This window comes from Aethalodelphis obliquidens, unplaced genomic scaffold (genome assembly GCF_003676395.1).
Source record: "Aethalodelphis obliquidens isolate GAN/ISIS:26980383/991018 unplaced genomic scaffold, ASM367639v1 scaffold4, whole genome shotgun sequence".
Lineage (NCBI taxonomy): Eukaryota > Metazoa > Chordata > Mammalia > Artiodactyla > Delphinidae > Aethalodelphis > Aethalodelphis obliquidens.
Window position 1 is genome coordinate 6213943 of NW_020837948.1, and position 27998 is coordinate 6241940.

Sequence of the window (27998 nt, forward strand, 5' to 3'; positions counted from 1 at the left end):
CCAGGACCTGGTTTCTGTCTCTTTTGTGGGCTAGCTTCATTTTTAGGGAAAATCTTTATTTCAACAGACCCAGGAAGTCTGGGCGGGTCTCACTGGTCCATCCCTATAGCCAGGGGAGTGCAGTACTCTGATTGGTCAGGCTGAGCCAGGGTCACCCCAAGGACAGCCCTGGAGTTAGGGATGGAGTCAGCTCCATTAAAGCTTGTGCACTGAGAGGAGAAAGAGAAGGATCATTCCCCCAAATGAAAACTTTTAGACTTGACCTGGATTTCTTAGTTTGCAAGAGAGGACCTGATTGGCCACTCTTGGGTCAGGTTTCTATCCCCAGCCCAATCAGCTGTAGCAGAAGGAGTGGAGGCAGGGCTGGCAGTGTGGCTCTTGGTGGTGTGGTAAGCCTGGTAGGACAGGCTGCCTTTGCTCAGCTCTTCCCTCAGGGCTGCGGTCAGGAGGGGTCAGCACTAGGTCCTGAGGGTTCCGTGTCCTACCTGATTTCCTTCACTGTTTTCTGAGTGCACATTTGTGTGTGTCTCATTTTAAAATCACAAAAACCCTCTGAAGTTGAAGCTGAGAGGTTGTGCCTCTTGCTCAGGGTCACACAACCAGTAAGTGACTCAAAGGGCACTCGGGTGATTAATCTGAAAGTGAAACTGTGCACCTCAGATTGGGACTCGAACCCATGCAGCTGGGACTTGAACCCACGCAGCTGGGACTCGAACCCGGCCAAAACCCACAGTCTTTCAACTGAGATCACACACCTGGTTTCAGGACTTAATGGAGCTCAGGTTCTTGATGTCTCATGGCAGAAAGAATTCAGTGAGAGACAAAGTGACGGGTAAGAAGTGGATTTATTTAGAGAGACACACACTCCACAGACAGAATGTGGGCCACCTCAGAAGGTGAGAAAAGGCACCAGGGTATGGGGTTGTCAGTTTTTATAGGGGTGGGTAATTTCATAGGCTAATGAGTGGGAGGAGTATTCCAGGTATTTCAGGAAGGGGCGGAGATTTCTAGGAATTGGGCCACTGACCACTTTTTGATCCTTAAGGTCTGTTTTGGAACTGTCACAGCGCCTGTGGGTGTGTCATTTAGCTTGCTGATGTGTTATAGTGAGTGTATACTGAGGCTCAAGGTCTAGTGGAAGTCGACTTGTCCGCCATCTTGGACCCATTTGGTTCTAATCAGTTTATGTCATGTCCTCGAGCTATGTCATTCTTTCAGAGGTTGTGCCCTGACCCCTTCCCTCCTGTTTCAAGAGTAGCACCTAGGGGAGCCCCAGAAGGGACCCAGAGACGGTGGGGCATGGGGAACTCTCCCCAGGCTGAAGGTCAGTGAAAGGGGGGTTGACAGGGAGGTGCTGGAGGGGAGGGAGCACCTTGAACATTTGGTCCAAGTGTCACACCTGGGCGTTACTGACCTTGGGCAGGCATCTGCTCCTAGCTCGTGAGGTTTCTGAAGCTGCATCTTCTAGAAGAGCCACCTGGTCCTACCTACCTCTCTGAGGTCCTGTCCTCCCAAGTTCTTCCTCACTGCATTGGTGGGTAACTCAGTGGCTTTCCAGGAGTGGGCTGGGGCCTTTGTATGGGGGTGGGGATGGCCAGGTTGGGGAGCTCCAAGTCTCCAGTCAGTCATGGAACAGGTCATGGGCCTGGGGAGAGTTCTGGTTATTAGTCTTCTACTCTTCAGGACCTCAAGGCGTCCAGGAGCTCCTCCTCACATTTTCAGTCAGACCGGAGCCCCTACAGGGGCAGGGCACTCTGTTCACACCCGCTCCCCCACCATAAGCTCCTTTCTTTCTCAACACCCCTAGGGCACTGGAATACTACTTGCCACTTTCCTCATTGAAGCTGCTGCCTCTTTCCAGCAGCCTGGCCTGCTTGCCTCTTTGAACGCCCCAGTTGCTTACTCCTCTAATTTGTGCCACAACTGCTGCGAGCGGGTGTCCTGATTCTGTAGACTGGCGCCTCCTCCAAGGGGCCCTAGACGCCTCAAGCCTTGGAGAACGTTTTTTGGCCAAAGGCGAAGGATGTGCAGAATCTTCATCCAGCCTGGCATTCATTAATTCTCCAAGTCCGCTAGGGGTGGGTCGCGTAGGCCTAGGGGGGAGACTGCGCAGGCTTTAACCGAGCCCCGCGGGCAGGCAGGCCCTGTCTGAACGCGGGTTCCCGAAGGGCCCTAGGCTGGTCCGCGCGCCATAGGACCCAGCAGAGGACGTTCTTGCAAGAGGCAATTTACTTTTCTCACTTCTCAAATGCTCCGAAAATGGCTGCTAGCAGCTTCGCTATAGGGGTAAACTGTCTACTCATCTTGAGGGGTTTTCTCGGCGCGTTCCGTTCCAGGCCCCTGCAGGGATTTGCGAGCCTGAAGCTGCAAGACGGAGGGTCGGAGGCGCCGGAAACATTGTGTCTGGAGCCGGGAGCCGAGGGCCGAGGGCCAAGGAGCAGCATTCGTGGGCGCTACTCTGTATCCGCGCCGCCTCGGGCGCCCATTCCCCTCGCCGAGTCTGTGACTGCCCTCAGGGGCTCGGAGTCTGATTTAACACCCTGAGCAGGTTTCGCTGGGGAGGACCCGGGGGTCACCTCGTCCACCCAGGCCAGGCCTTGGTCCAGCCACCCGCCACATCAACTCCCGGGGGAGGGGAGTTGTCTCCCAGCTCCGAGGCCGAGCAGGAGGCCCAGGTCCCCGCGTGTCTTCTGTTAGCGCAGGGGACCTCGGCCACTGCTCAGCTAACCGGAAGACCCCTCCCTCCCCGAATGCTTCAACCTGGAGGAACCTCCAGCAAGGTCGACCCGCGCGGGCGGCGACACGCCTGTCCCTGCGCACGCACACAACTCTGCACACGTCAGCCCCACGCTGTCCCGTCGCCCAGTGCCCGGGCGCACGCAGGCAATCACGCGTGTCCGCACTCGCCCGTGGGTACACGCGTCCGCCGCGGGTACCGAAGTGCCCCGAAAGGTCCGCGCGCGGATCAGACGCTGGAAGCGAACCCGGTCGGGGCCCGGGCGGTGTCCCGGGAGGGCCCAGGGGGCGGAGCTCGCGGGGCCGGCCTCGCTGGGTCGGGGCGGGTCTGCGCCGCCGCCGTCTGTGCCGCCCCGCCCTCGGCCCCGCCGCTGGCTCTGTTCCTCACGCTGCAGCCCCCGCCGTAGCCGCCGCTGAGCCCACTGCCACCGCTTCTGAGGTAGGCGCAGCGGAGAGGGGCCAGGCCTCTGACTGCGCCCCGAGTCGCGGGCCAGCCCGTGGGGAGTTGGGGGAGGAGATGGGACGGGGAGCGGGTGAGGGCGAGGGGCCCAGAGCCGGGCCGGGGCAGGGAACGGGAGCGGCCCGCCAGGGCCTGGCGGGTCAGCGGCTGGCAGAGCAGGCCGCGCGGGGCGGGCGGGCGGCGAGCAGGCCCGGGCGGGGGAGCGGGTGGCCGGACATCCGGAGGCGCCTGCGGCTGGGGACCAAAAGCCCGCGGGGACCTTTGGGCGGAAGGGCACGGGCCGCCGCGTGGAGGCCCGGCCCGCCTTAGGTCTAGGTGACCTTCCTTGGAGGCGACCTCTGGCCCTCGATCCCGCCAGCGCGGGTCGGGCAGGGACCCGCCCGCCACCTAAGCTCGCCGGGCTGGGCTCACGGACCTGTGCGGCCCACGCTGTCGCCTCGGGGATGAGCTCATGTGACGACCGGGGTCCCGCGCCCCCGGCCCTTCACGCCCTGTCGGGTCCACGCCCGGAGAAGCTGGCTCCCGGCACTGTCTGCGCCTGCCAGCACCTTCCGGGCGGAATGGGAGGCTGACAGTCGACTTAGGCCGCAGGGACCAGGGCCGGAGCTGGGGGCTGGGCAGAAGGTTAGGCCTTAGAAAAAGAGGTCCCGCGGGTAGTGATGTGGCCTTCTTGGCCTTAGGAGGGATTCCTGCCTGATTCGGTTGCTCATTCATTCATCAAATGCAGCGGTGCCTTCACGAAACTGCTTCCGAGCCCTTTGGATTTGAGGCACGCAGCATTAGTGATTTGTCCAAGGTCACACAGCCGGGAAGATACTAAGCCTCTGTTTTTTCATCTGTAGAACGGGAGCAATCATACCTCTTCTTCATCGGGTTTTTGGGAAGAATAAAATGAGTTGATTAACTTCAAACATTCAGAACAGTGCCTGGTAGGGAGAAGGTCTGGGCAGAAACCTTGACACTTACCCTTGAGGCTTTTAGGGGAGGATCTAGCCCATCCCCTGCAGACTATTTTGCTCCACGTGGTGCTCTGGAAAGGGTTCAATAAAGGTGGTCTCTGTTATTTTAAACATTATTATTAGGCATTTGTGTGCCAGGCATTGAGTAACTTTCAGGGTAATTTAAAAAACCTTTAAGTTTACAGACAGGATCAGGCTGGAGCAGAAAGTTGAATGTGGGTTCAGACCTGGGCTAAGCCTAGGCCTGTTCCACCTGAGGCCCCCAGCCCCTGGACCAGCCTCCCCTCTCCAGAGGAGATAGGGAAATGAACACCTCCTTTGCCTAATGTGCTGTAGGCAAGGGCAGGGCAGACTGCCCAGGGTCTGCCTTCTTTCCACCCCAGCTCTGGACTGAGTTCCTACAGGGTCAGGCTTAAGCCTTATACAACTTGGTTTTCAGTGCGTGGGGTGGTGCCACCTGGCAATACCAGGTACTTGAGAAGGGTCTGTGGGGGTGAATGTACTCTTGCTGACAGAAGGATAGTTTTCACCATTCCAGCATGTGGCTTATAGTAGGTGCTCATTAAGTATTTGTGGGATTATTGAATGCGTATATGTAGTGGCTGCAGGCCCAGACCATAGTCCCTTGATCTTGGACATCCTTTTTGAGGGACACACATCTCATTCACTTTCAGAAAATAGCCTTGCCTAGCAGAGAGTCACAAATAAATAAAGGGCTACAAGGGTGTGTACAGCCCTAGAACAGTGATAGGCAGAACTGTTGCCTAATTTGAAATAATTGCTTTGAACATGTTATCCTCATTCTGTGACTTTCCAAGTCCTTTGGGAAACTTGTTGAACTGGTGTTTCTGGGCTTGCAGGGCTGGGGGTGACACTGGTGAAGGGGATTCTCCTAAAGCCCTTGGGCCTGGTGCCTCTTCCTCTCAGATGGTGAAGGGGTCAATGGCTTCTACTGGAGTTGTCCTGAATAAAGTGCTTGAGCCTGGGTATGGGGGGCTGCTCTCAGTCAATTAGTTTATTTCTGCTATTCTATAGGCAGGGGCTGTTTGTAGACAAACAGAGGGGCTCAGGGGGACCATATAGTGAGGATTTGCCTTTGGGCCCCTGGCCCCACTGGACAGTAGGCACACGTCGACAACCACCTCCAAGATGGTGGTCATGGGGAACATTCACCGCCACCTTTACCGGTAAGGTGCTCCCAAAATCCATTTTGCCCTTGATGGGATTTCTCAAAGTGTGACATCTTTGGTAAGAGAGAGGCATGTATGGCTGAGAGCCAGCCCAAGCCTGCAGGCAGCCCCCCAGGGTGCTCAGGGGCTCCCCTCTGGTTGCCACTGAGGAAAGGTGATCAGGTGATCAGCTGGGCCTGGGCACAATCCTCCATTTCACTGCCTGCTCTCAGAGGGGTGAGGGTAAGTGAGAATCTTAGCCCTTTACCCAGAACTCTGCTGGAAAGAGTCCAGGAGAGCAGATTGAGCTCATATAACACAGCTCTGACATGAGCCATAGGGTCTAGTTACAGGCCAAGTTACTTTCTTGTTCCTCAGTTTCTCCACTCTAACTGTGATCGTCATCATTACAGTCATTCTTTATTGAGGGCCTGCCCAGCACTCTCCTGGCTGGTTGACGTATGTATTATGACGTTGAATCCACTGTCCTCCAAGCTCTGGGAGAGAGGTACTGTCGTTTCCATTTCACGGGTCAGGAGACTTGAGCACAGAGTGGTGAGGTAACCATCCCAAGGTCACACAGCTCAGCAGGAACGGGGTTGGGATTCAGGGCCTGGACTGGCTAGCTCCAGTGCCGATGCTTTCACACTGCAGTTGCCACTCCAAGGGGCCACTGTGAGGAGCTAATAGATTTGAGTGCCTTTTGAAAGGTAGAACTTGCTATTCAGAGCGGCACTGTTACCCTTTTACACTGATCAGAGAGAGCATGTGCATGGCTGGGTATAGTCTAGCTGTCAGTGGACAGCAGTCAATGGAGTTACCCTGTTTGTTGCGAGGACAGTGGCACAGGGTGTTTATCAGGAGAAGGGTCAGTTTTCCGTGGGATGAGGTAGGAGGCATTCTTCCAGTACCTGGCTGGACAATATTCAGCCAAACAATACCTCATTATGGTTGGGGAGAACTCTGGACCCTGTGGTTCAGGGTGACCTTTCGGCAACCTGCACGGCAGCTATAATTATGATAAGAAATATATAAAATGAAAATCTGTAGTAAGTTCTCGCTGTGTGTGTTACATGTTTACTGGGTACCAGCCACTGTACTAAGTGCTTTGTACTAGCAATCTCATTCAGTCCTCAGAATGATGCTGAGTCAGGGACTCTTTTCCTGTACTGGAACTGAAGAAAAATGAGGGGCAGATAGGTTGTGACTTGCCCAAGATCTCGTAACAAGAGAGTGGTGGAGCAGGATTGGAACTCAGGTCTGCTCGAGTCTACCTGCCCAAGCACCGTGTATTTTATCTCCACTGGGTCAAGCCAGGCAGCGAGCAGGAGCCCTAGGTGCACCTGGGATCCAGACCTTGGCATGCTGCCTGCCAGCCCCGGTCTTCTCCTCTTGATGGGTGGGTGGGTGGGCAGGCAGGGTGTCCCCAAGTCAGCTGCATTCTCTTGAGGCTTGTGGAAGGCTGTGCCGGTGGTGGCCCACCTCCCAGGGTGTTTTAAAATAGAAGCAATACCTGGAAAGCTCAGCTGCCCTGTGTGAGACATTCATGGAGGGGGGTGGGAGGACAGATGCACTGAGAGGACCGACCTACCAGAGTCTGGAGTGGATCTGGAGGGGCAAACAAAGAATGTCCAGAATAATGGATTGTGGTTCCACTGCCACTTATTGAGCCCGGGCATTGGCTTTGCCAGCATCCTGGAGATTCAACCAGGGCCCTTCTCCTGGGCTGCCATTTCTGGTGAGAAAGTGTGGGGTAGGGGTGTAGGGAGGCTCCTGATGGCGTTGACCTCACATACTGGCTTTCAGAGCAGCTCTGGCCTCCTGCGGGCGAAGTTGCTTTTCCTGGTCCCCAGAGTTAGGAGTAGTTGCTTTTGCTCTAATCCCTGGCTGGTCTGATGCCCCTCTTATAGGCTGGCCCAGTTCTGCCCTGACAGACTACCTAGAATGGTGTTAGAAATAGCAGAGCCAAAGGCTTTCCTACAGTTCTCCCTTCCTAAGGGGAACCCGGGATGGTGATGGTGAAGGCGATGATTGCTGTGTTGGTTGGAGTCCTTGCAGGAGTCAGATGTACACTCCCATGGGTTAATTAAAGAAAGCGTGATGAAAGGATCATCTGCAAAGGTATGGGCAGAGTGTGGGGGACCTGACAAGGGGTGTGGGCCCCTTGGTCCTTTAGAACAGGAGGGGGTCCTTTGGCAGGAGCTGTGGCGTTGGGTAGAGGAAAGTCACTGCCCACCTGAGGACCAACAGGGAGGCAGCCTGGGGGATGAATACCCCAATTGCACTCTCCTATCTTCTGCTGGTGCCCCCTATTTGCTGAGCCCAACCCATAGCTCACTGAAAACAGTCCATAATGATCAGCTCTTGGGGCACAGAGCAGGACGGAGGAGGAAGGTGGGTCTGGAGGGGCAAACAGAAAATCTCCAGATTAATGGATTGTGGTTACACTACCATTTATTGAGTACTCACTGTGTGTCAGACATTTCTGCATGCTCTATTTTCCGTACTTAATCCTTGCAGCAACAGTGGTAGCAAGGCACTATTGTTAGCCCCATTTTATAGATGAGTAAAATGAGACCCTAGGAGTATAAGTGGCTTGTCCAAAGTCACACAGCTAGAACGTCTGCCAGGCTCATAGCCCCTTCCATTCGTCACTGTGCCCTGCCACCTGGGTACTCGGATGGGTGCAGAAATGCCATGGCAGGGTGGCTCTTGGTGTTTAGGTCCTAGCCCAGTTATACCCTTGCCATTAAAAATGTTGTCTGTTGACCCACTGGGTGTTGCCTGTGTTCAGAAAACTTTTCCTCTCCACTGTTCCTGACTCAGCCGTTTGGACCCATGGCCGCCCTGCTCTCTGTATCAGCCATTGCAATGGTTGCTGGCTTTCTGAGAGCACCAAGGCTCCCCTGCCTGGATCCTTCTGAGGGAGCTTCTGCAGAGAAAAGAACATGCTTCAAAGTGGGGGTTCTGGGGGGTGCTTGGTGCGGGGAGCCAGCCCACTCTTCTCAGTGGCATCTGAGGGCTGCCCTGCCTGTGCAATAGGCAATGAAAGACTGAGAGGGAGGAAGGAGGCTTTTCAAAACGTGCCTCAGGTGACTCTCATGCACACTGAAGTTAGGGAGCTCTGCCCTACTCCTACCTTCTGGGCAGGGTGGCCAAAGCCGTCAGTGGTCACCTGAGGGTAGAATGTGCCCCCCACAGGCCTTACCTGTTAACCCTGCCACCTCGGTGTGATTTGAATCTGTTCTTGGAACCAGTATAGACACTTTGATGGTTTTCCCTTCTGGCACCTCTGCTGCAGTAGCCTTTTGGAATGGGACTTGTGGCATCATGAATGCAGCGTGGCTTAATTTTGAACACATTCGTTAGGTTTTTAAATTTTCTGTCCTTAGTTTAAAAAAAAAGTATCAAGTACACAAACAACTTAAGTGATTAAGTAGAATCAAAAATGAAAATCCTATTTTAACTTCACTCCTTTCCTAAACCCCCTTTCCTTTCTAGAAGCAGCTCCAAGGCAGCCACAGTTTACAGGTTAGCTCATGTCCTTCCCTTTCACATGCTTTTCCATCCATTCACAAATGTGGAACATATAAAGATGCATATGTAAAATGGTTTTCCTCCAATCACATGGAATTATACATTTTCTGTGGCTTGCTCTTTTCATTGAACTATTATCATAGGTAGCTTTCTATGCCACCACGTAGAAATCCACCTCATTCTTTTTGATTACCACATGGTATTCCTTAGTTTGCAAGCACCTTAATTTTTATTCATTTGTTTCCTTATTGGTGGACATTTAGGTTGCTTCTGGGTTTTGTGTTAAAAATAACCCTTCAGTCAGCATCCTCCTGTATACATCTTTGGGTGCCTTGGGTGCCACTGTGAGTGTGTTCCTAGCAGTAGAATTGCCGCTAGAGTTACTGCGTGTTCACTTAGGCACTGCCCACCAATGGGCTCCTCAGGGGCTGTACTGTACGTAGTATTCCTACTTGGGGAGAATGGGAGTGATCATTTTCCAATGCAACAGTAGATATTGTCATTTACATTTTTGAGAATCCATTGGTTGAGTGAGCTGCCCAAACACAGATGTGTCAGACTTTCTAATGTGGCTCTCTGAGGCCCTTTTAATAAAGTCTGCTTGGTTCTGATGTCAGAAGTGGCAGTACTCTCTTCCGAAGGCGCTTGGTTGGTCTCAGCTTGAGTTCAGCTCTCCTTAGGCCATTGTGGCGGTGGGGCATGCTAGTTGTGCGTCTCCCCCCCATCCCTGGTGATGCCGCAGTTTCCCTGTAGAGGGAGCTCCTGCCTACTGGTTACATTGTCATTTACTTAGTCCCTATTGTCGGATACTGTTTCCTTTTTTTTTCTACTGTAAAAATACTTTGATGCTTACTGCGCGTATACTTATTAAACAGACAGTGCTGTCAGAACACCCTGCTTCATGCTCAGCCTCTAGAAGCTGAGTTTCTTCTTTTTTTTCTCTTTTTTATTGAGGTAACATTGGTTTATAACATTGTTTCATGTATGCAACCTTATATTTCTACTTTTGTGTGCACTACAGTGTGCTCACCACCAAAAATTTAGTTTCCATCCATCACGATATCAATCCCTTTACCCATTCCCACCCTCTCCCCTCCTTTTCCTTTCTGGTAACCACTATTCTGTTCTCCGTATCTATGTGTTTGTTTTGGTTTGTTCATTTATTTTGTTTTTTGTTTATTTATATTCCATATTTGAGTGAAATCACAGGGAATTTGTCTTCTCCATCTGATTTATTTCATTTAGCATAATACCCTCAAGGTCCATCCGTGTTGTCACAAATGGTCAGATTTCATCTTTTTTTTTTAGTGGCTGAGTAGTGTTCCAGTGTGTGTGTGTGTGTGTGCGCGTGCGTGTGCGCGCGCGTGCGGAGTATCCAGTATTATCCATTATCCATTCATTATCCATTCATTTGTTGGTGGTCTCTTAGGTTTTTTCCATTTTTTGGCTATTGTAAATAATGCTGTGACGAGCATAGGAGTTCACATGTCTTTGCGAATTCGTGTTTTCATATTCTTTAGATAAATACCCAGAAGCGCAACTGCTGGCTCATATGATAGTTCTAGTCTTAATTTTTTGAGGAATCTCCATGCTGTTTTCCGTAGTGGCTATACCAGTTTATATTCTCACCAACAGCGTATGAGGGTTCCCTTTTCTGAAGACACGTGGGGTGGATGCTGCAGAGACAGATGGGGAGTGATTTGGAGCTGATTGAGGTGGCGGGAGGGGCCAGGACCAGGGTTCAGTCTGCAGGTCAGTGCAGGCAGGGTGTTAAGTGAGAAAGCAGAATGCTGAATTCTCTCCCCATCTAGTCCTGGCCTGAGAAAGTGTGGATGGCAGTCATTGTTTTTACATTAAAATTGTTTTTGAAGCAGGTGCTGAGAACTGTGCTGGCTGCTGTTTGCAGCTGTAGGAAAGCTGGGCTTCTCAGAGAGGCAGAGCTGCTTCAGTCCTGTCAGATAAGTGCAGCAGGAGGCGAGAGGTGGGGAAAGAGAAAGACTCCATGAGAAGCAAAAGGGGAAGCTACAGCCACACAGCCTTTGGTGCAGGGGAGTCAGCGTCTTGCCCCCCTTGGTGGGTGTTACCTCAGGGCCAGGAGTGGGTTTGGCTCCACTCAGCTCGTGGCTCCTGTGCCTCTTCCCTGCCCGCTGCTGCGCTGAGGATGCAAGGAGAGCCTGGCCTTATGTGAGTTCCCTCTGCCATCCCACCTCTCCTGTCCTTGCATGGTAATCTCCTCAGTGGCCGCTTTAGGGTGATTTTTGCTGTGGGTGGAGTGTGTTTTGACAGTTGGCTTTGCTTTTCAGTTTTGGGGATTAGGGATAAGCAGGGGCATTTGGGGAGCATTAAATGATGAGTGTTCTGACTTTTTCCTGAGGGATGGACCAGTCCAGACGTGAAAGCCACGTGTGCCACGTGTGGTGAGGCGGGTCCTGGAGCCAGGGGAGGGTACTCGGGAAGGCCCTGACCTCTGAGGTACAGGAGGTCTTAGCTGACCCGGAGATATTGCCACTGGACTGCTCTCCCTGTCACCCGGCTGGGGCTGAGTTTGTAGCCCAGCTGGGAAGGGGACAGCACTGAAGAGGGGTGTTCTGTCCACTGATAACTGTTAGCAATCGGTGTGTGTGTGGAGAATGTTCTGGGCCCTTTGCTGAGATGTTTTGCACGTTTCCTTGGGGCTCTGTTACCTAGCCTTCAGTCCAGGGTTGTTTCATTGCTTCTCCTGGGAGGGCCCCAGGCCCATCTGGGGCTGGGGCGTGTGCCTAAGGCAGAGAGTGTTTCTGGAGGACCTGGTGGATGGTTTCCTGGTTTGTCCCTGGGGTGGGTGTGCCTATGGGGTTCATTTGGGGTGGAAGGGGAGAGGGGAGAGAGCCTTGAAAGAGCCAGTGGGAACAGCCTGAAATGGGTCTTCCACCGTGTTCTTTATGCCCTGATCCTAATGGAGACTGAGTTGCCCATGGTTCTGGCCCGATCATGTGTGAGAAATACAATAACAACAGCAACAAAAATAGGAGCGCGTAAACAGCTTACTGGGCTGCTCCTCTCTGCTCTGACACAGACGGGAGCTGGGACAGAATTAGCAAAACCTCTGAAAAAAGTAAAATAGGACCAGGACCACAGTTTTATAATTTAAAATTGTGCAAGTTTATAGTTTTTTAACATTATACTCATTGGTTTTTTGGGCTCCCTGCAATGTCTTTGAAGTTGAGGCTTTGGTCAGGATGCAACTTCCAGTTGTGATATTGTTCCCCTGAGATCACTTGCACCACTTTTCATTGGGTTCCCATTTAACCAGGAATATGCCATGTGGGTGTTAATTTGTGTGAATACATTTATATGTGACTTTAGGTGAGGTGTATGCAGTTTGGTAATTTAGGTATGCTGTATTTAAAATGGATGGAACCATCCTTGGGTTAATTGAATTTCTGGCTGAGGCTAACAATTTTGGAGATGGAGAAGATGCAGGAGATGGTGCTTTCTCGCATCCCCTTCTCCTTCTGGGTGGAGCACAGAGTGTGTGCCATCTGGATTAGGGTTTTAATTCTGTGTACATAATGTATCAGTGCAGAGCCTCCCAGCAGCGCAGTGTGGTCCTTAGGGCAAGGACTATTTGAAGTTCTTGCCTTCCTTGAACAGCGAGGTGTTTAATAAATGCTTGTTGACTGACTTAGTGATGTGCATCAATCCCAAGTAGTACTTTGATAGTTGGTTTTAAAAGTCAAGTCACATTGAAGCTCAATAGATGTTTATTTGAATTAAATTTGGGGGGGATGTGGTTGCATTTCCTTCCATGTGAAGAATTGCCTAGTTAGGTAGGTAGGTTTTACTGTTTTCTCTATGAGGAATATGATACTCTAAAAGTGGGTTCCCGTAGCAAAGGTTTTGTGAAAAGTTGGGTCCATTCTGACACATAGTAGGTACTCCATAAATATTTGTTGAATGAATGATATCAGAACTGTATAGAAAATACATTGCCATGTATTTAATGTCCTAGCAGTTGATATTTTGTAAGAAGATATGTTTTATTGGCAAGAGTCCTGCAGTTCAGTAAAGTAGCTGGCTTATGGGACTGTGTCTTTGCCAATGAATTCATTTAGAAAATATTGACTGACTCCTACCATATTCTGGGCCTGTGCTCAGTCCTGGGGATGCCTAGGAGAAGAGGTCCAAAGTCAGGCTGGTCTGCTGTCAATAAAAACTTACTGGGTGTTTCAAGCTCTGGCCACAGAAAGAAGCAGGAGATAGCACAGTCTTCTTTGTCCACACCTGGGGGAATAAGGTATGTGGAACTCAGTGCTGATGATTTTTATTGGTGGAAAACTTACCAATGTGTTTATTCTGGTGGTTCTTTTATTATAGCAGAAGATGGCTGTGCCTCCCACGTATGCTGATCTTGGCAAATCTGCCAGGGATGTCTTTACCAAGGGCTATGGTGAGTGTTGCATGGAGTGGCCTTTCAGCTCAGAAACTGGGTTGGCATGTTTGGTATTTTACCCATTACAGTTTGAGAGACTTGGGTCAGTCAGCTCTCAGAAACTTCATGTCAGGGAAAAAAGATAAGCCTTCTATGGCTAGTGAAGCAGTTTTGGTTGTGCACCCAGTACGGGTAGGCTTGTGAATTGCTGCAGACAAGTGGACATTCTTGTTTCTTCTCCTAGGCGGGAGCAGGTCTGTGGATGCTGCTGCAGTGGAGCGCGGCTTCTAAATTTGGAGCTCGTCTTAGGCATGTGCTCACGCTGTCATGCACCCTTTTCTCAGACTCCACTGGGAGTGCAGGTGGGGCCTGTGTCTGTTCTGCCTGCCACTGTTCCATGGCAGCTGGGCTCCACACACAGAGAGGCAGGCAGCAGTGGAGACCGGTGCCCTCTGCACTCATCTCATTTTTAAACAACCTAAGGGAGGCAGAGATGCTGCTCTTGAGTTAGTTATTTAACCTATTAACAGTTACCATGTTCTTTCTTTAGGGTTTGGCTTAATAAAACTTGATTTGAAAACAAAATCTGAGAATGGACTGGTAAGTTGTCTGCCTCTATGGAGCATGGATATTTATTGTAGATCAATAAATAATCAATAACTTCCGTCTGGGTGGCAAACAAAGGGACTTTTCTGATTGTGGCAGCTTGTGGTTGTCACATTCATTGCATCCTCTGTGGCATGGGTGGTCCAGGGGAACCATGTGACTAGGTCCCCAGTTCAGCAGCTGTTAATACTCATAGGAATATGGGGCAGGCCTCAATTTTATTTTTCCTCATGTTTCTTATTTCAAAATTGACCTGTGTTCCATACCACATAATTATTGGAAAAAACCCCCAAGTCTTAGTAATCCCTTTTAGATTGTGAATTGTTGGAAGGAGGAAGTTTTGGGTAGAATTACTGCAATGTCAGCTTTAGCTCAAAGCTTTTTCTCTGTACGAGCCTGGAGGTAGGACAGAAGGAGAATTGCCTTCCTGTCCAGACTAAAGAGTTACAGGGGAGGAAGGAATCTTTCTCCTGATAAAGAATTCCCTGAAAGATTCCTTTAATTAGCAGCCTCCATCTGTACTTCAAATGTCTAACTGAATTATAGAATGAGCTTTGCACCCACACATTCAGGGTCTCACCTCTTGCATAAAGGAGAGTACAGTGCATTTAGGGGTGGAGCAGTGCAGAATGAAGTGCTGGCATGCAGGCTGTGACTCTCTTCTTTAAAGGAATTTACAAGCTCAGGTTCAGCCAACACCGAGACCACCAAAGTGACGGGTAGTCTGGAAACCAAGTACAGATGGACCGAATATGGTCTGACGTTTACGGAGAAATGGAACACTGACAACACACTAGGCACGGAGATTACCGTGGAAGATCAGGTAATGGTCACTTGTGAAAAGACACAGTTTTATTAAGTGACATCGACTGCCTGTCTTGTGACTAAACCTGTTGGTGAATTTCTTTTCTGTTCAGCTTGCACATGGCCTGAAGCTGACCTTCGATTCATCCTTCTCACCAAACACTGGGTAAGAATATCATCCGTTTTCTCCATAAGGACCTTTAGTGGTGTTTCATAGTAAGATTTAAGATTCATTCTGTGCTGTTTGTTACTGTTCTCCTGGCCTCAGCTGTGGAGGCTGCAGGATTTCTGGTCCAGTAATGCTCCATTCCACATGGGTGAGGCGGCTCACAGTGTAAGTGGCCAAGGCTCTAGGGCAGCAGGCAGTGTTTGGAAGCAAGGGCTGTTGGTCACTGTTGCCAGCCCCATTTTTCATGCTGGAGGGCCTCTTCCCTAGCTTCCTACTTAGGGACACTGAGAGTATGTGGGCTTAATTGCAAGGTGGCTCCTGAGACTGCACTTTCCTGCTTTAGGCCCTCCAGTCACAGATAGATTAGGCTTGCTGGTTATTGGGCACATCAGGAGGCAAGAGGGCATGTTGATTTGCCTCAGCTCCTGGTGCTTTTCAAAGTGGCTAGAGGGAATCAGTCTCTTCTAGAACACTCTCTTGTTTTTTTCCATTCAGAGCAGTGGGTCTCCTAGGCCTGGGAAGGTTGTTTTGCACACTGATGACAAGGCCAAGGGCATGTATTGAATTTCATTTCATAGTTTTTTTAGTTTTTAAAAATTGTGGGGACTTCCCTGGCAGTCAGTCCAGTGGTTAAAACTGCACGCTCCCAGTGCAGGGGGCACAGGTTCAATCCCTGGTCGGGGAAGATCCTGCATGCTGTGTTGTGTGGCCAAAAATAAAATTTGTGGTAAAATACACATAAAATTTACCATCTCAACCACCTTTAAGTCTTTATTTTTCATGACTCTGACACTTTCAAAGATGATTGACCGATTATTTTGTAGAATCCTTGATTTGGATTTGTCTGATGTTTTCTCATGGTTAAACTCAGGCTATTTATTTATTTATTTACTTTTCAGGTTATTTATTTTTGATAGCTGTAGATAGGATGTTGTGTTCTGTCCATCTTGGTGCATGACATCAGGGGGTATATATCAATGCGCCTCATTACTGGTGACGTTACTTTGGTCACTTGATTAAAGTGGCGTTTGCCAGATTTCTCTGTAAAGTTACTTTTTTTCTCTTTATAATTAACAAGTATCTTGTGGGGAGATGCTTTGAGACCATGCAAATATTCTAATTTTTATACTTTGACTCACAAATATTAGCATCCATTGGTGATTCTTGCCTACAACAACTGTGTTTGGCAAATGGTGAATTTCTTTCTTTTTTTCTTTTCAATTTATTTTTTTATATGTTATTTATTTATTTTTGGCCGTGTTGGGTCTTTGTTGCTGCACTCAGGCTTTCTCTAGTTGCAACGAGTCAGGGGGCTTATTGAGGTGGCTTCTTTTGTTGCAGAGCGTGGGCTCTAGGTGCGTGGGCTTCAGTAGTTGCAGCACGTGGCCTTCAGTAGTTGTGGCATGCGGGCTCCGTAGTTGTGGATCACGGGCTCTAGAGTGCAGGCTCAGTAGTTGTGGTGCACAAGCTTAGTTGTTCTGTGGCATGTGGGATCTTCCTGGACCAGGGCTCAAACCTGTGTCCGCTGCCTTGGCAGGCAGATTGTTAACCTCTGTGCCACCAGGGAAGTCCCCCAAATGGTGAATTTCTATTCTCATCATTCCTTCTACATTTATTAATTGGGATTTTACTGAAAGGAAGAGCTCTTTCTTCTCCACCTTTTATTTATTTGATCAGTTATCTGTATCAGTACGGATTCTTGGACATTTATTTTATTCTATGGATTGTAATCCATTACTATATTTTGTTACTTATATTGTCCCAGATATGGCCATTGGGAGCCTTCAAGTTGACATCCTGTGTGCTTTTGACAAGCCCCTGTCATTTTTTTGGAGCACTTCTTCAGAAAGTGTACTTGTTCTTCCCTAGTCCTGCTATCAGCTATTTCTCTGAGGAGCCTTTGTTCCTTTTATTGAAGAATGGTGTTTAGAAACTAAGACTGTGGGTACAAGATGTACTCATTGCTACTGGGTATTTGAGGAAAGTTTTGATGACTCGATGGAGATTGGAAATGAAAGCTGACTTTCCAAAGTGTCTGAGGGGTACAGCCTGGGAAAGTATCCTGGCTTCCTTTAAAGAGGTAAGCATATACCACATTTGGATGAAGCTGCAGACAGACCTCATCAGGGGACTGGCACCCACACTGAGTACTTACCACAGATCAAGCCAGCTTGTTAACCACAGATTAAGAGTATACCTCTCTCAGGTGCTGTCAAATTGGCACCATTATTTAAATAGCTTTAAAAAAATCCCAATAATATTTGAAAGAGGAAAAGCTCCAAAGGCATAGAATGCTGCCTTAGAGCCAAGCCTGGAGAGAAACCTAGTCACTGCCCCACCAGTGCCCTTTCCCTGGGGACCTGGTGCCTCTGGCCAGAATCCAGTGGGGTGGCATGTGGAGGCACTGTGTAACTGTCCAGTGTGGCTTGTGCACACCACTGGTCAGAGGCCCTGGTACAGGTGTCACATTTTGTGTCAGCAGCAGCATTTTACCCAGTGGTTAAAAGATGCCGAATTTCTACATGTCTTGATTTCCCCTTCTTTCTAAATGTCAGCCTCTGAGCAGCTGTTTTTTTCATCAATCATCCTACCCTGCTTGGTGCCAACTGGATACTTGGTCGTAACCCAGGTCTCTTCCTCTAAGGAGCCGGCAGACCAAAATAGGTTTATTTTAAGTTTTTCTTATTGAGAGTTAGTTTGATTGTCACTCCTTTCCTTCAAAGCTTGCAAAAATGCACAGAAGCAACTTGAACAGAAGTTGTAAGTTTCATTGTCACTAGGGACGGGTGTTAACTTTATTTTCACCTATGACCTCTGAAATTCTGACTCATTGGAACTTGGAGTGTTTAATCTTTAAATTTTTTATTATGGAAAATTTCAAACATGCGAACGAATACGGAAAAGCATATTATACCTTCATCATGTTCTCATCACTCAGCTTTAATAATTATCAACCCATGGCCAATCCTGTTTTATTTATACATCCATAATCAACCCCTCCCACCCTCAGATTATTTTGAAGTAAATAACAGATATCACATACTTTCATCTGTACATATTTTCATATGTATCTTTAAATAAGTTTCCTTTTAAAAAAAGCATAGCCACCGTATCATTACATTGTGAAAATTAATCATAATTTCTTAATATTGTCAAGCCTAGTCTCTTCACATTTACATGATTTCATGAAAATTTTTTAGAGAATCAAAAATTGTCCATGCAAAATTGTAAAAATTGCTTCATATGGCTCCTAAATCTTAGTTTTTAGGTTCTTCTTCTGGTTTTTTTCCCCTTGCAGTTTATTTGTTAAAACTAGATCATTTGTCTTCTAGAATTATATATAGAGTAAATTTTGCTGTTTGCGTTCTGTGGTGTTGTTTAACTTGTTCCCCTGTCCCCCACATTTCCTGTGAATTGCTAAGTCTAGAGGCTTCATCACATTTAGATTCCGTTTTGGGGGGTGCTGAAATCTGCTTCCATAGGGAGGCACACAGAAGGCCTGGTTTTCTCTTTGTATGTTAGTGCCATTCATGATCTACTCATAAGGGGTTACGAATTGGTGATAATTCCACCTTTATCTTTCCTTCTTCATTTTTAAGCTGGAATATTTCTATAAAGAGAAACTTATCAAATCTTTGGTTATTTTGAGATATGGGAAAGGTGGGATACATGTTTGATTCCTTTCTTATTTACCCTTTTCAAAATAACAGATTGATCCTCTAGTCTCCAAAGATGACCAATGTGTGTGTGTCTTGAGTGTCATTATGAGTTCATAGATTTAAACATTTGATGTGCTTCAGTCGCTGCTGATACTATTCTTGATGCTTATATTGTCTCATATTTGAAGCCCTTGGGAGCCTGTTTTTTTTTTTTTTTTTAATATATTTACATATTTACTTATTTGGCTGCACTGGGTCTTAGTTGCAGCATGCGGGATCTTTTAGTTGCGGCATGTGGGATCTTTTAGTTGCGGCATGCAGGCTCTTAGTTGTGGCATGTGGGATCTAGTTCCCTGAACAGGGATCGAACCTGGGCCCCCTGCACTGGGAGCATGGAGTCTTAACCGCTGGGCCACCAGGGAAGTCCCTGTGGGAGCCTCTTCTTCTTAGCTCTCCAGTCCTTTTGCCCCAACCTCAAAGTCTTTGATAGCTTTGATAGATGCTTCAAGCTCATTTTGCACGTTTCCTGCCCCAACCTGTAATCTGCAATTTTCTGAGGAGTGCTGGTTCCTTTTAGGAGGGAATGGTATTTAGAGCCCCCAGTTTGGGTGCTGGGGATGAAGCTTTAATCTCAGTGTGAATGAAGCTGGGCTGGACAGGGCTGTGTGGTCCTTGAACCTTGAAGCATATCTGGTTTCTCCTGTGGTGTCTGCTGAGAATGTTTCTCGCTGTGGAAGATGTCCATTTTGCAGTTGAATGACAGAAACAATCAGGTGAAAATAGTCTAAATTTTATTTGATAGATGTGATCTTGTCTCTAATGCTGACTTTTGGTAAAAGTCATTGTGATAATATATTTGCAGGTGACATGAGTCACCTGCCTTTCCTAAGAAATGCTGGGTCTTGAGTAATAGTCAAGGGAGGCACTATCTGGCCGTATACGCAAATCTGGGATCAGCAAACTAGACCTGGGATCTTGTCCAGTCCACCAGGGCTTCCTGGCCCCCTATGACTGCAGGGCCCCAGGTTCTACCTCACTATCCAGTTCTCTGAAATATATATTCATTGGGATCTCATAGATACTGAATTAAAAACTATCTAACTGTTGTATTTACTTAGAAGGGAATTAGTATATATTTCTTTACTAAGTGAGCCACAAAGTAAGAAGATGACCATCTCATTAAAAGCTGCTGTTTAGATAGCTGCCTTCATGACAGATGTATCTTTTCCACAGACTTGGAAAATAGCAAAGATGCATCTGTTTCATAATTACATGGTGGTGCTCTGCATAATGAATGCCTGTGTAGGCCACTGTATTGAGCACAGGGAGAGGATAGTAAAAATTACTTAGCGCTTCTTTTTCCAGCTTTTCTTGCCTGTGTTCTCGCTTCATTATGGTGGTGTTTCTTCATTATTCTGGATTCCAGTTGAAGAGAGGTTGTGTTCTGCCCATTGTGGCACAGAAGTTGCTTAAGGGAGATCTGGGGCCCTGGCTTTGCCTTCCTACCCTCCTATTCAAACGGGGATTATTATTTTTATAAATTTGTGTCTCTTGGCATGCTTGTTGCAAGATGAGTTAGCTTCTGATTTTAATACAATTTCTTTTCCTCCAGGAAAAAAAATGCTAAAATCAAGACAGGGTACAAGCGGGAACATATCAACCTGGGCTGTGACGTGGATTTCGACATTGCCGGGCCTTCCATCCGGGGTGCTCTGGTGCTGGGTTACGAGGGCTGGCTGGCTGGCTACCAGATGAATTTTGAGACCGCAAAGTCTCGAGTGACCCAGAGCAACTTTGCAGTTGGCTACAAGACTGATGAATTCCAGCTTCACACCAATGTGTAAGTGTATGTGAGTGTGTGCAGTTGGGGGATTGTTTACCATGATTTTTTTCTAAGCTTAATTTTTAATCACTGGGAAGTGAGTTTGTTGGAATCAGATGAGCCAAATGGCCTGCTAGTATTGTTCTTGTTTCCCACCTACCCGTTTCCTGAAGTGATGTAGTTTCTTACTATTCTGTGAACAGTAAATGTTGTCCCTGGTACACACAGAATGGCTGATCACTTACGGCAAGGGCATGATGTCAGTCCACAGGCGTGTTCCTTCCCTGCAGCTTTATGGACGTTGGAGGGCCTTTCATTTTAGTTAACAAAATGGGGGTGGGGAGGTGTAGCTCTCTTTCTCTGTATACTGCGTGAGGACCAGCTTGCTGTGCTTTAATGAAATGTAGGCATGGGAGCCAAATTAGGAGTTGATTATCTCAGTTAAATACTGAGTGTCTTCTCTGCATGGCAGAACATTTAAAAGTTTATTAACTGGACAGTATCATGAAGGGAAGAGGAAATTACAGGGTAGGTTAGAGAGAGCCCTTTGTAATCAAACTTGAGGGTTGAAGCAGAGTGCTGATTTAGATTTAAGGGAAACAGATTTCATCCATGAAATCTCTGTAGACATGAAGAACTAATGCATGGTGCAAGTTGGGTACAAATTTACCAAATTTCTCTCTTTCCACTAGAGGTCACTAAAGTGACTTTTAAAATTTAGAGACAAGTAAATGGTATTTGGGTCTAATAACATTGGGTCTAGTAACATTTCTGTAATAAAAATTTTTGAGGAATTTTTATAATTAATAATATAATACATTAATATAATAAATTAATAAAATTTGAGTCTTTTAAAACTAAAAAAAATCACAAGAAAACTATGGAGATGGACAGCCCAGTGGTTGGGGGAGGGGAACAGGAAGGGTGTCACTTTGAAGGGGTGGCACAGGGGAGTTTGGTAGTGGGACTGTTCTGTATCCTGGCTACAGGAGTCTTTGTATTAAAATTCATAGAAATGTTTACTGAAAAAGGTCAAAAAAGATACGTAAATTTAAAAAAAGTAACATGCAAAAAAGCCATAGGAAAAATATCACATGCATAGAAGTGTTTTTTAATCGAAAATTTTGGCTGACATGGAAAGTGCTTCCTTGGTTTGGAATTGGGAACTTGCACCAGTTCCAGGAAGAGCAATGACTTTTAGGTTTTACTAACCTGAGTTTCAAGATTTTTAATAAGTGGACCTGGTTTATTTTTGGAACTGGCATGGAAACAGCTGACACAGCTAATCTGGGTTGCCCTGGTCTTGCAGAGGCCCAGGTGTGTAACAGGTGTTCTGTGTGCTTCATGTAGATGGCTTTTTTGTTTTGGTTTTTGTTTTTGTTTTGGCGGTACGCGGGCCTCTCACTGTTGTGGCCTCTCCCGTTGCGGAGCACAGGCTCTGGACGTGCAGGCTCAGCGGCCATGGGTCACGGGCCCAGCCACTCCGCGGCATGTGGGATCTTCCTGGACCGGGGCACGAACCCGTGTTCCCTGCATTGGCAGGCGGACTCTCAACCACTGTGCCACCAGGGAAGCCCTAGATGGCTTTTTTTAAACAAATTAATTAATTAATTAATTTTTGGCTGAGTTGGGTCTTCGTTGCTGTGCGCAGGCTTTCTCTAGTTGCGGCAAGGAAGGGCTACTCTTCATTGCGGTGCGTGGGCTTCTCATTGCAGCGGCTTCTCTTGTGGCAGAGCACGGGCTCTAGGCGCATGGGCTTCAGTAGTTGTGGCGTGTGGGCTTCAGTAGTTGTGGCACGTGGGCTCCGGTAGTTGTGGCTCACGGGCTCTAGAGCACAGGCTCAGTAGTTGTGGTGCATGGGCTTAGTTGCTCCGCGGCATGTGGGATCTTCCTGGACCAGGACTCAAACCTGTGTCCCCTGCATCGGCAGGTGGATTCTTAACCACTGCGCCACCAGGAAGCCCTAGATGATTTTTGTTTGTTTGTTCGTTTGTTTTTGTTTTTTTGCGGTACGCGGGCCTCTCCCTGTTGTGGCCTCTCCCGTTGCGGAGCACAGACTCCGGACGCGCAGGCTCAGCGGCCATGGCTCACGGGCCCAGCCGCTCCGTGGCATGTGAGATCTTCCCAGACCGGGGTACAAACCTGTATCCCCTGCTACGGCAGGTGGACTCTCAACCACTGCGCCACCAGGGAAGCCCCCTAGATGATTTTTTTTTACAACGAGTTCCTTTGTGGTTTTAAGAGTTCAGTACAGGAAGGCAGTGTTGCTGGTTTTAGAATGTATTGAAAAATCTAATGTTTAAACACATTTAAGCCCAAGGAAATTTCCCCGTTTGAGTTAAAATCTATTATTTTTGACAAGCTGCTGTTTTGTAGCATGCTCAAGACTTTCTGAAGAAGTCAGGATTCTCTGTGAATCAGGTGGTGTCTATGCTCTTCCTGTACTTTCTGGAAGCACAGTGTCTGTCTGGCTGAAATTCAGGGAAAACTTAAGAATTTAGAATGTATTTAATGAGCATCTACTCTAGGGAGAGTATATTAGTGAAGAGCAGAGTTTGCAATGAAACAGCAACAATTTATTCATGGGTTAGTGAGTTCTAAGCTCTTTGCTGGATTCCAAAGCGTATGGGACCTGCCTTAATAGTTTCCAGTGCTATTTCCAGTGGAGACACCCAAAATGATGAGGCAGAACTTTGACATTGTATTTTTTTTTAAATTTCTTTGTTTTATTTGTTTATTTTTGGCTGCGTTGGATCTTCGTTGCTGCACACTGCCTTTCTCTAGTTGCGGTGAGCGGGGGCCACTCTTTGTTGCGGTGTGCATGCTTCTCATTGCGGTGGCTTCTCTTGTTGTGCAGCACGGGCTCTAGGCGCGTGGGCTTCAGTAGTTGTGGCACACGGGCTCAGTAGTTGTGGCTCGCGGGCTCTAGAGTGCAGGCTCAGTAGTTGTGGCGCATGGGCTTAGTTGCTCTGTGGCATGTGGGATCTTCCTGGACCAGGGCTCGAACCCGTGTCCCCTGCATTGGCAAGTGGATTCTTAACCACTGCGCCACCAGGGAAGTCCCCTGACGTTGTATTTTTATGTTAAAAATGTTAGAGTGGGGAAGGGGATATTCCCAGAGGCTGCGGTCAGTACGGTGTGTTTGGAAGAGAGGAAGGAGTTTGGCTTGCTGGGTTTCATTCCATTTTTGAAAGACAGAAACATTTGTAATGTAGCAAGTTGCTCCTTTTCAGATCTCACCAGGACCATAGATGTTGCAGCATGGGCCAATAGTATGCATAGGCCAACAAGTCTGAATAATAGGTTAAGCTCTCCTGTAATTGCTGTTCCTCCTAGGGCCTGGGTCAGTTCTGGCTGTGCACCCTCAGCAGTGGATGCAGCTAAGGGTGCTAAGGGTGCTGGTGCTAAGGGTTATAAGCTGCCTTCTGAGGAACATGAGTGGCCCAGACTTTCTTGCCATTTCTGGCTTTGTTCTCTCTTTCCATTTTTATAATAGAGCATTTATAAAAGTAATAACCTTAGCAGCAGAAGAAAGAAATCACTCAGAATCCAGAATCCCAGTGCCCTAGTTACTGCTTTTATTTTAAAGATTAATGTAGAAGCAAACTTCAAGTTCCATGCAGCCTGAGTAGTTGACTGAGCTGCCTCTGGGTGTTCCCAGTGATGGCTGAGATAGCCTTTCCCTTCCTCTGAACCTTCCTGACCCTGGTGTCTGTGCCATTCCTATCAGGCTTGCCGTAATTTGGTGCCTGTTTTGTGATCAGTTGAATCCATTTACAACATGCTTGTCCTCTGTTAGACTTGGTCAGCTCTGCCCAGCTCAGGTTGCCTTCCTGGGCTGCTTGGCATCCGTGCTGTGCTTATTTGCAGAAATGACGGGACAGAGTTTGGTGGCTCCATTTATCAGAAGGTGAATAAGAAGTTGGAGACTGCTGTTAATCTGGCCTGGACAGCAGGAAACAGTAACACTCGCTTCGGAATAGCAGCCAAGTACCAGATCGACCCTGATGCCTGCTTCTCGGTGGGTACCTGTGGAATCATGTATCTCTGAGACCTTACCCTGACCCTTAGGTTGGAATCCTTTTGGACTGATGGAATTCCATGCTTTGGCTAGAGATTTTCTCACTGTGAGAGGGTTCACAATGAGTAAAACGATCAGAGTAATGGTATTTACTATGGCTGCCAGGCACTGTATGGAGACCATTATATGTGGCTTACTGTATTTAATTCTTATACAACCCATTTGAGATAGGTGCTTTTTTTTTTTTTTTTTTTTTTTAATTATCCCATCCATGTTTTCACAAATGAGGAACTGAAAGCTTAGAGTGGTTGAGTAACTTGCCCAAGGGCAGGCAGGTGGTAAGTGCTGGGGTTTGTGTTTGACCCAGACTGCCTTGCTGTGAAGCCTCCTTCTCTAACCAGTCCCTGGTCCATGCTGCAGACTGTAAAGGGGGTTACTTTGAACCTGAAGGTTTTAAATGTTCCTTTCCCCCTCAGTTTTCATTCTCTTGCCCAGCTCCTGTACTGCATATTAAGAAATCAGGCCCTGGCATTGGGTGGTTGGCATCTTGTCTTGCAGACCCTGTAGCATAGCTAATGGACCCTTGCGTTGCTGCACAGTTTTTGCGTTAAATCTTGTTGAGCTCATCTCTGTTGTCACAGGGCACTGCCGGCTGTATCCTTTTTGGGGTGGAATGAGGAAATCTCATGTTGCAGGATGGTTTCTGGGCTGACTTGTGTAATTTACAGACAGCCTATTTTAAGTCTCCTGAAATAGGAACTGAATTTGGCTTCCTTAATGTCAGGCACTTTAAAACAAAGGAAAAGGGGCCTTATTATTTGGAGGGCATGGGCAAAATGGAACATCTAGATGGGGCACTGACTGCCTGGAGGCCTACCTTCCTGTTTTCTCCTGTGGGAGATGCTGCGTCTAAAAACAGCATGTGAGCAGGAAGACACACACCCTGGTAGCTCTGGCTTTCGCCAGGTGTTCTCACAGCGTAAGCTTGCTCTGCTCCTGACCTCTCCTTACTTCCCCAGAAAGGGGTCAGGGAGAGGCCCAGATTTTCCTACAACTCAGGCAGAAGAATAAGGGCGAAATTATTATCGACTCAGCTGCTTTATTGATTAATTTATTAATCAGCATTCAGTAAGTGCTGACATTTAAGTGATTGTCTAGGTTATTGTTTTGCTCCAAAAATTCAGGCTTGTCAGTGCCAAATTTTTTTGATTTTTGCTTCTCTTTTTCATGAAGAAAAAATTCGAACAATGTTCTGCTGTTTAAAAAAACGCTTTAAAACCCCATCTGACATTTGGTCTGTTTTTCTTTATCCCAACAAATACAAGAAAGTCTTTTATGTCTCTGGCCATAAATGAAGGTGTCCTCACCTGTTATAACTTAAAAATACAGACCTACTATGTATAAATGGAATTGGGCACACATACTGTAAGGAATCAAATGTAAATAATAACTTTCTTTTACTTGAAAATTGTGTTGTTTCTTTGCGTTACCCTTCTGAGACCTAGTTCCTAAATTTGATATATTTCATATTGAATTTAATGAATCCTATAAACAGAGTGGTCATGAAAAAAGAGAATTTGATACTGAAGTCCAGAGTTGGTTGATTAAAAAGCTCTTATTCAGTTTGGAGACAGAAATGTGAAGTACTTAACATTTTCACTCTCTTATCTTTTCCTTGACTAGGCTAAAGTGAACAACTCCAGCCTGATAGGGTTAGGATATACTCAGACCCTAAAGCCAGGTATGTGTTGGTTGTGTGAAATTAGTTCTTTGTCTTAAAAAAGATGTGGTGCTCGTTTGCTGCTTTATGTTATTGCTTGTAAAATGACTGTGTAGTACATTGTAAATGAGTGTATATAAAGTTTTATAGTTGACTGTTTGTAAAGGAGTGCAGAGTCATTATAAAACGGTTGGCGAATAGGAGAAGTAGTAAGTAGGAGGAAAAAGGCCAAGGCTAACATGTATTACATTTTTGGTTATTTTCTTCCATTCTTTTTCCCAGTGTGTGCCTAATGCTTGATACTTATTTCCAGCAGGTTCTTAAAACCAGCCTATAAGTCATCCCCATTGTGAAACTGGTTTGTAGGTTTCCTCTGCACAGTTAGCTAGGCCAGTCCATAGTATGTTACAGCTACAGGAAATAATACCCCCTTGGGGTTAGTTTGGTCAGACTGGGGCTTTGAACCCTGGAAATCTAAGGTTACATGATGGCAGAATCAAGCTGTTCTAGAGAAAATAGCATTTAGTCGTGTGTGTGTGTGTGTGTGTGTGTGTGTGTGTGTGTGTTGTGTTTGCATTTGTGTGCATGCTGTGATTGGGAGTGTAAGACCGTGGAGTCTGATTTGTGGTTGGGGTTTCATTTCAAGGGGCTTTTGCTAAGGAAGTTTTCTGCATGGATTTTGTAGCGGGGATGATGAGAGGATGAAGGAAAGTGGATTTGGGTGAGCTATGGAGTCGTCATTATTGTTGCACAAGCTCATCCTCAGCTACCCAGTCATTAGTCGGATGGCGCTGAGTAACAGGGATTCAAGGGCCTGTGGTTTTGCCCCTGCTGATCACACTCAGCTGGAACAGGTTCTGAATCTGGTGTGGTGTCACCAGTGTGCTTCAGCCATCCTCCATTTGCTAACCTTTCTTCTCTTTTCTTTCCTCCCTCTCTCCTCCCTTCCTCTCCCTGACTTCTCCCCCTGCAGGTATCAAACTGACACTGTCAGCTCTGCTGGATGGCAAGAATGTCAACGCTGGTGGCCACAAGCTTGGTCTAGGACTGGAGTTTCAAGCATAAATGAATACTGTACAATCGTTTAATTTTAAACTATTTTGCAGCATAGCTACCTTCAGAATTTAGTGTACCTTTTAATGTTGTATGTCTGGGATGCGAGTATCGCTAAATATCATGTTAGACTTCCAGGTTAAAGATGATTCAGCTTTAGAGTGTTACCCTTTCAGAGGTACAGAAGAAACCCAATTTCAAAAAAGTTCCTTTCGGCTGTAGACTTGAGGGGGAGCTTGCTGGCCCCTCTAGAGATGTCAGGTTTCTTTTTTACCTAGAAATGGCTGCAAGTGGAAGTTGATAATTTGCAGGCACTTTGTAATTTGTAAATTCGTATTGAGTAAATGAATGAAATTGTGACTTCCTGAGAATTGAACCTTGGTTTCCTACCCTGATTGAGGAGAAGCTGTTTGATGGTGTACACAAACTCATCTGAAAGGGACTTTTTTAGGCAGGGACTTTTTCCACCCCAATCCATCACCTCTTTTACACCAAAAGTAGTCTGCAGGGCGTGGTAGCTGTTTCTTTTGTGCCATTTTGGGGTGGAGAAGGTGGATGTGATGAAGCCAATAATTCAGGACTTAACTGTGTTTTTTCTCATGTTGTGTTTTTTTGCCCTTGCACCAGAGTATGAAATAGCTTCTAAGAGCTCCAGCTGCAAGCTGGGAAGAGTCTCTGTGACTGTAATCACATGGTGACAACACTCAGAATCTAAATTGAACTTCTGTTATATTCTCGCCACTCAGTTTATTTTTTAGCAGTTTAATGGGTACATTTTAGGGTCTTCCATTTTGTGTGGAATTAGTTCCTCCCCTTCAAATGCTGTAATTAACATCACTTAAAACTTGAATAAAATATTGAAACCTTATCCT

General features: G+C 47.2%; 1 protein-coding gene across 3 annotated transcripts; it reads left to right on the forward strand.

Annotated features, from left to right (window-relative positions):
- The first annotated feature begins 3048 nt into the window (after positions 1-3048).
- On the forward strand, positions 3049-27994 carry VDAC1 (voltage dependent anion channel 1). Of its 3 annotated transcripts, none has more exons than XM_027097650.1 (9): positions 3049-3175; positions 13218-13290; positions 13823-13872; positions 14549-14701; positions 14796-14848; positions 20123-20350; positions 24203-24353; positions 26037-26094; positions 27047-27994. In XM_027097650.1, exons 2-9 carry the CDS (start codon positions 13224-13226, stop codon positions 27136-27138), a joined length of 852 nt encoding a protein of 283 aa, XP_026953451.1. In that variant the 5' UTR covers positions 3049-3175; positions 13218-13223; the 3' UTR covers positions 27139-27994. The 3 variants fall into 3 exon arrangements, with proteins under 3 accessions (XP_026953451.1, XP_026953457.1, XP_026953466.1); XM_027097656.1 differs by having other exon boundaries at positions 3113-3175; positions 13221-13290; XM_027097665.1 differs by lacking the exon at positions 3049-3175 and adding an exon at positions 13018-13137.
- The last annotated feature ends 4 nt before the right edge of the window (positions 27995-27998 follow it).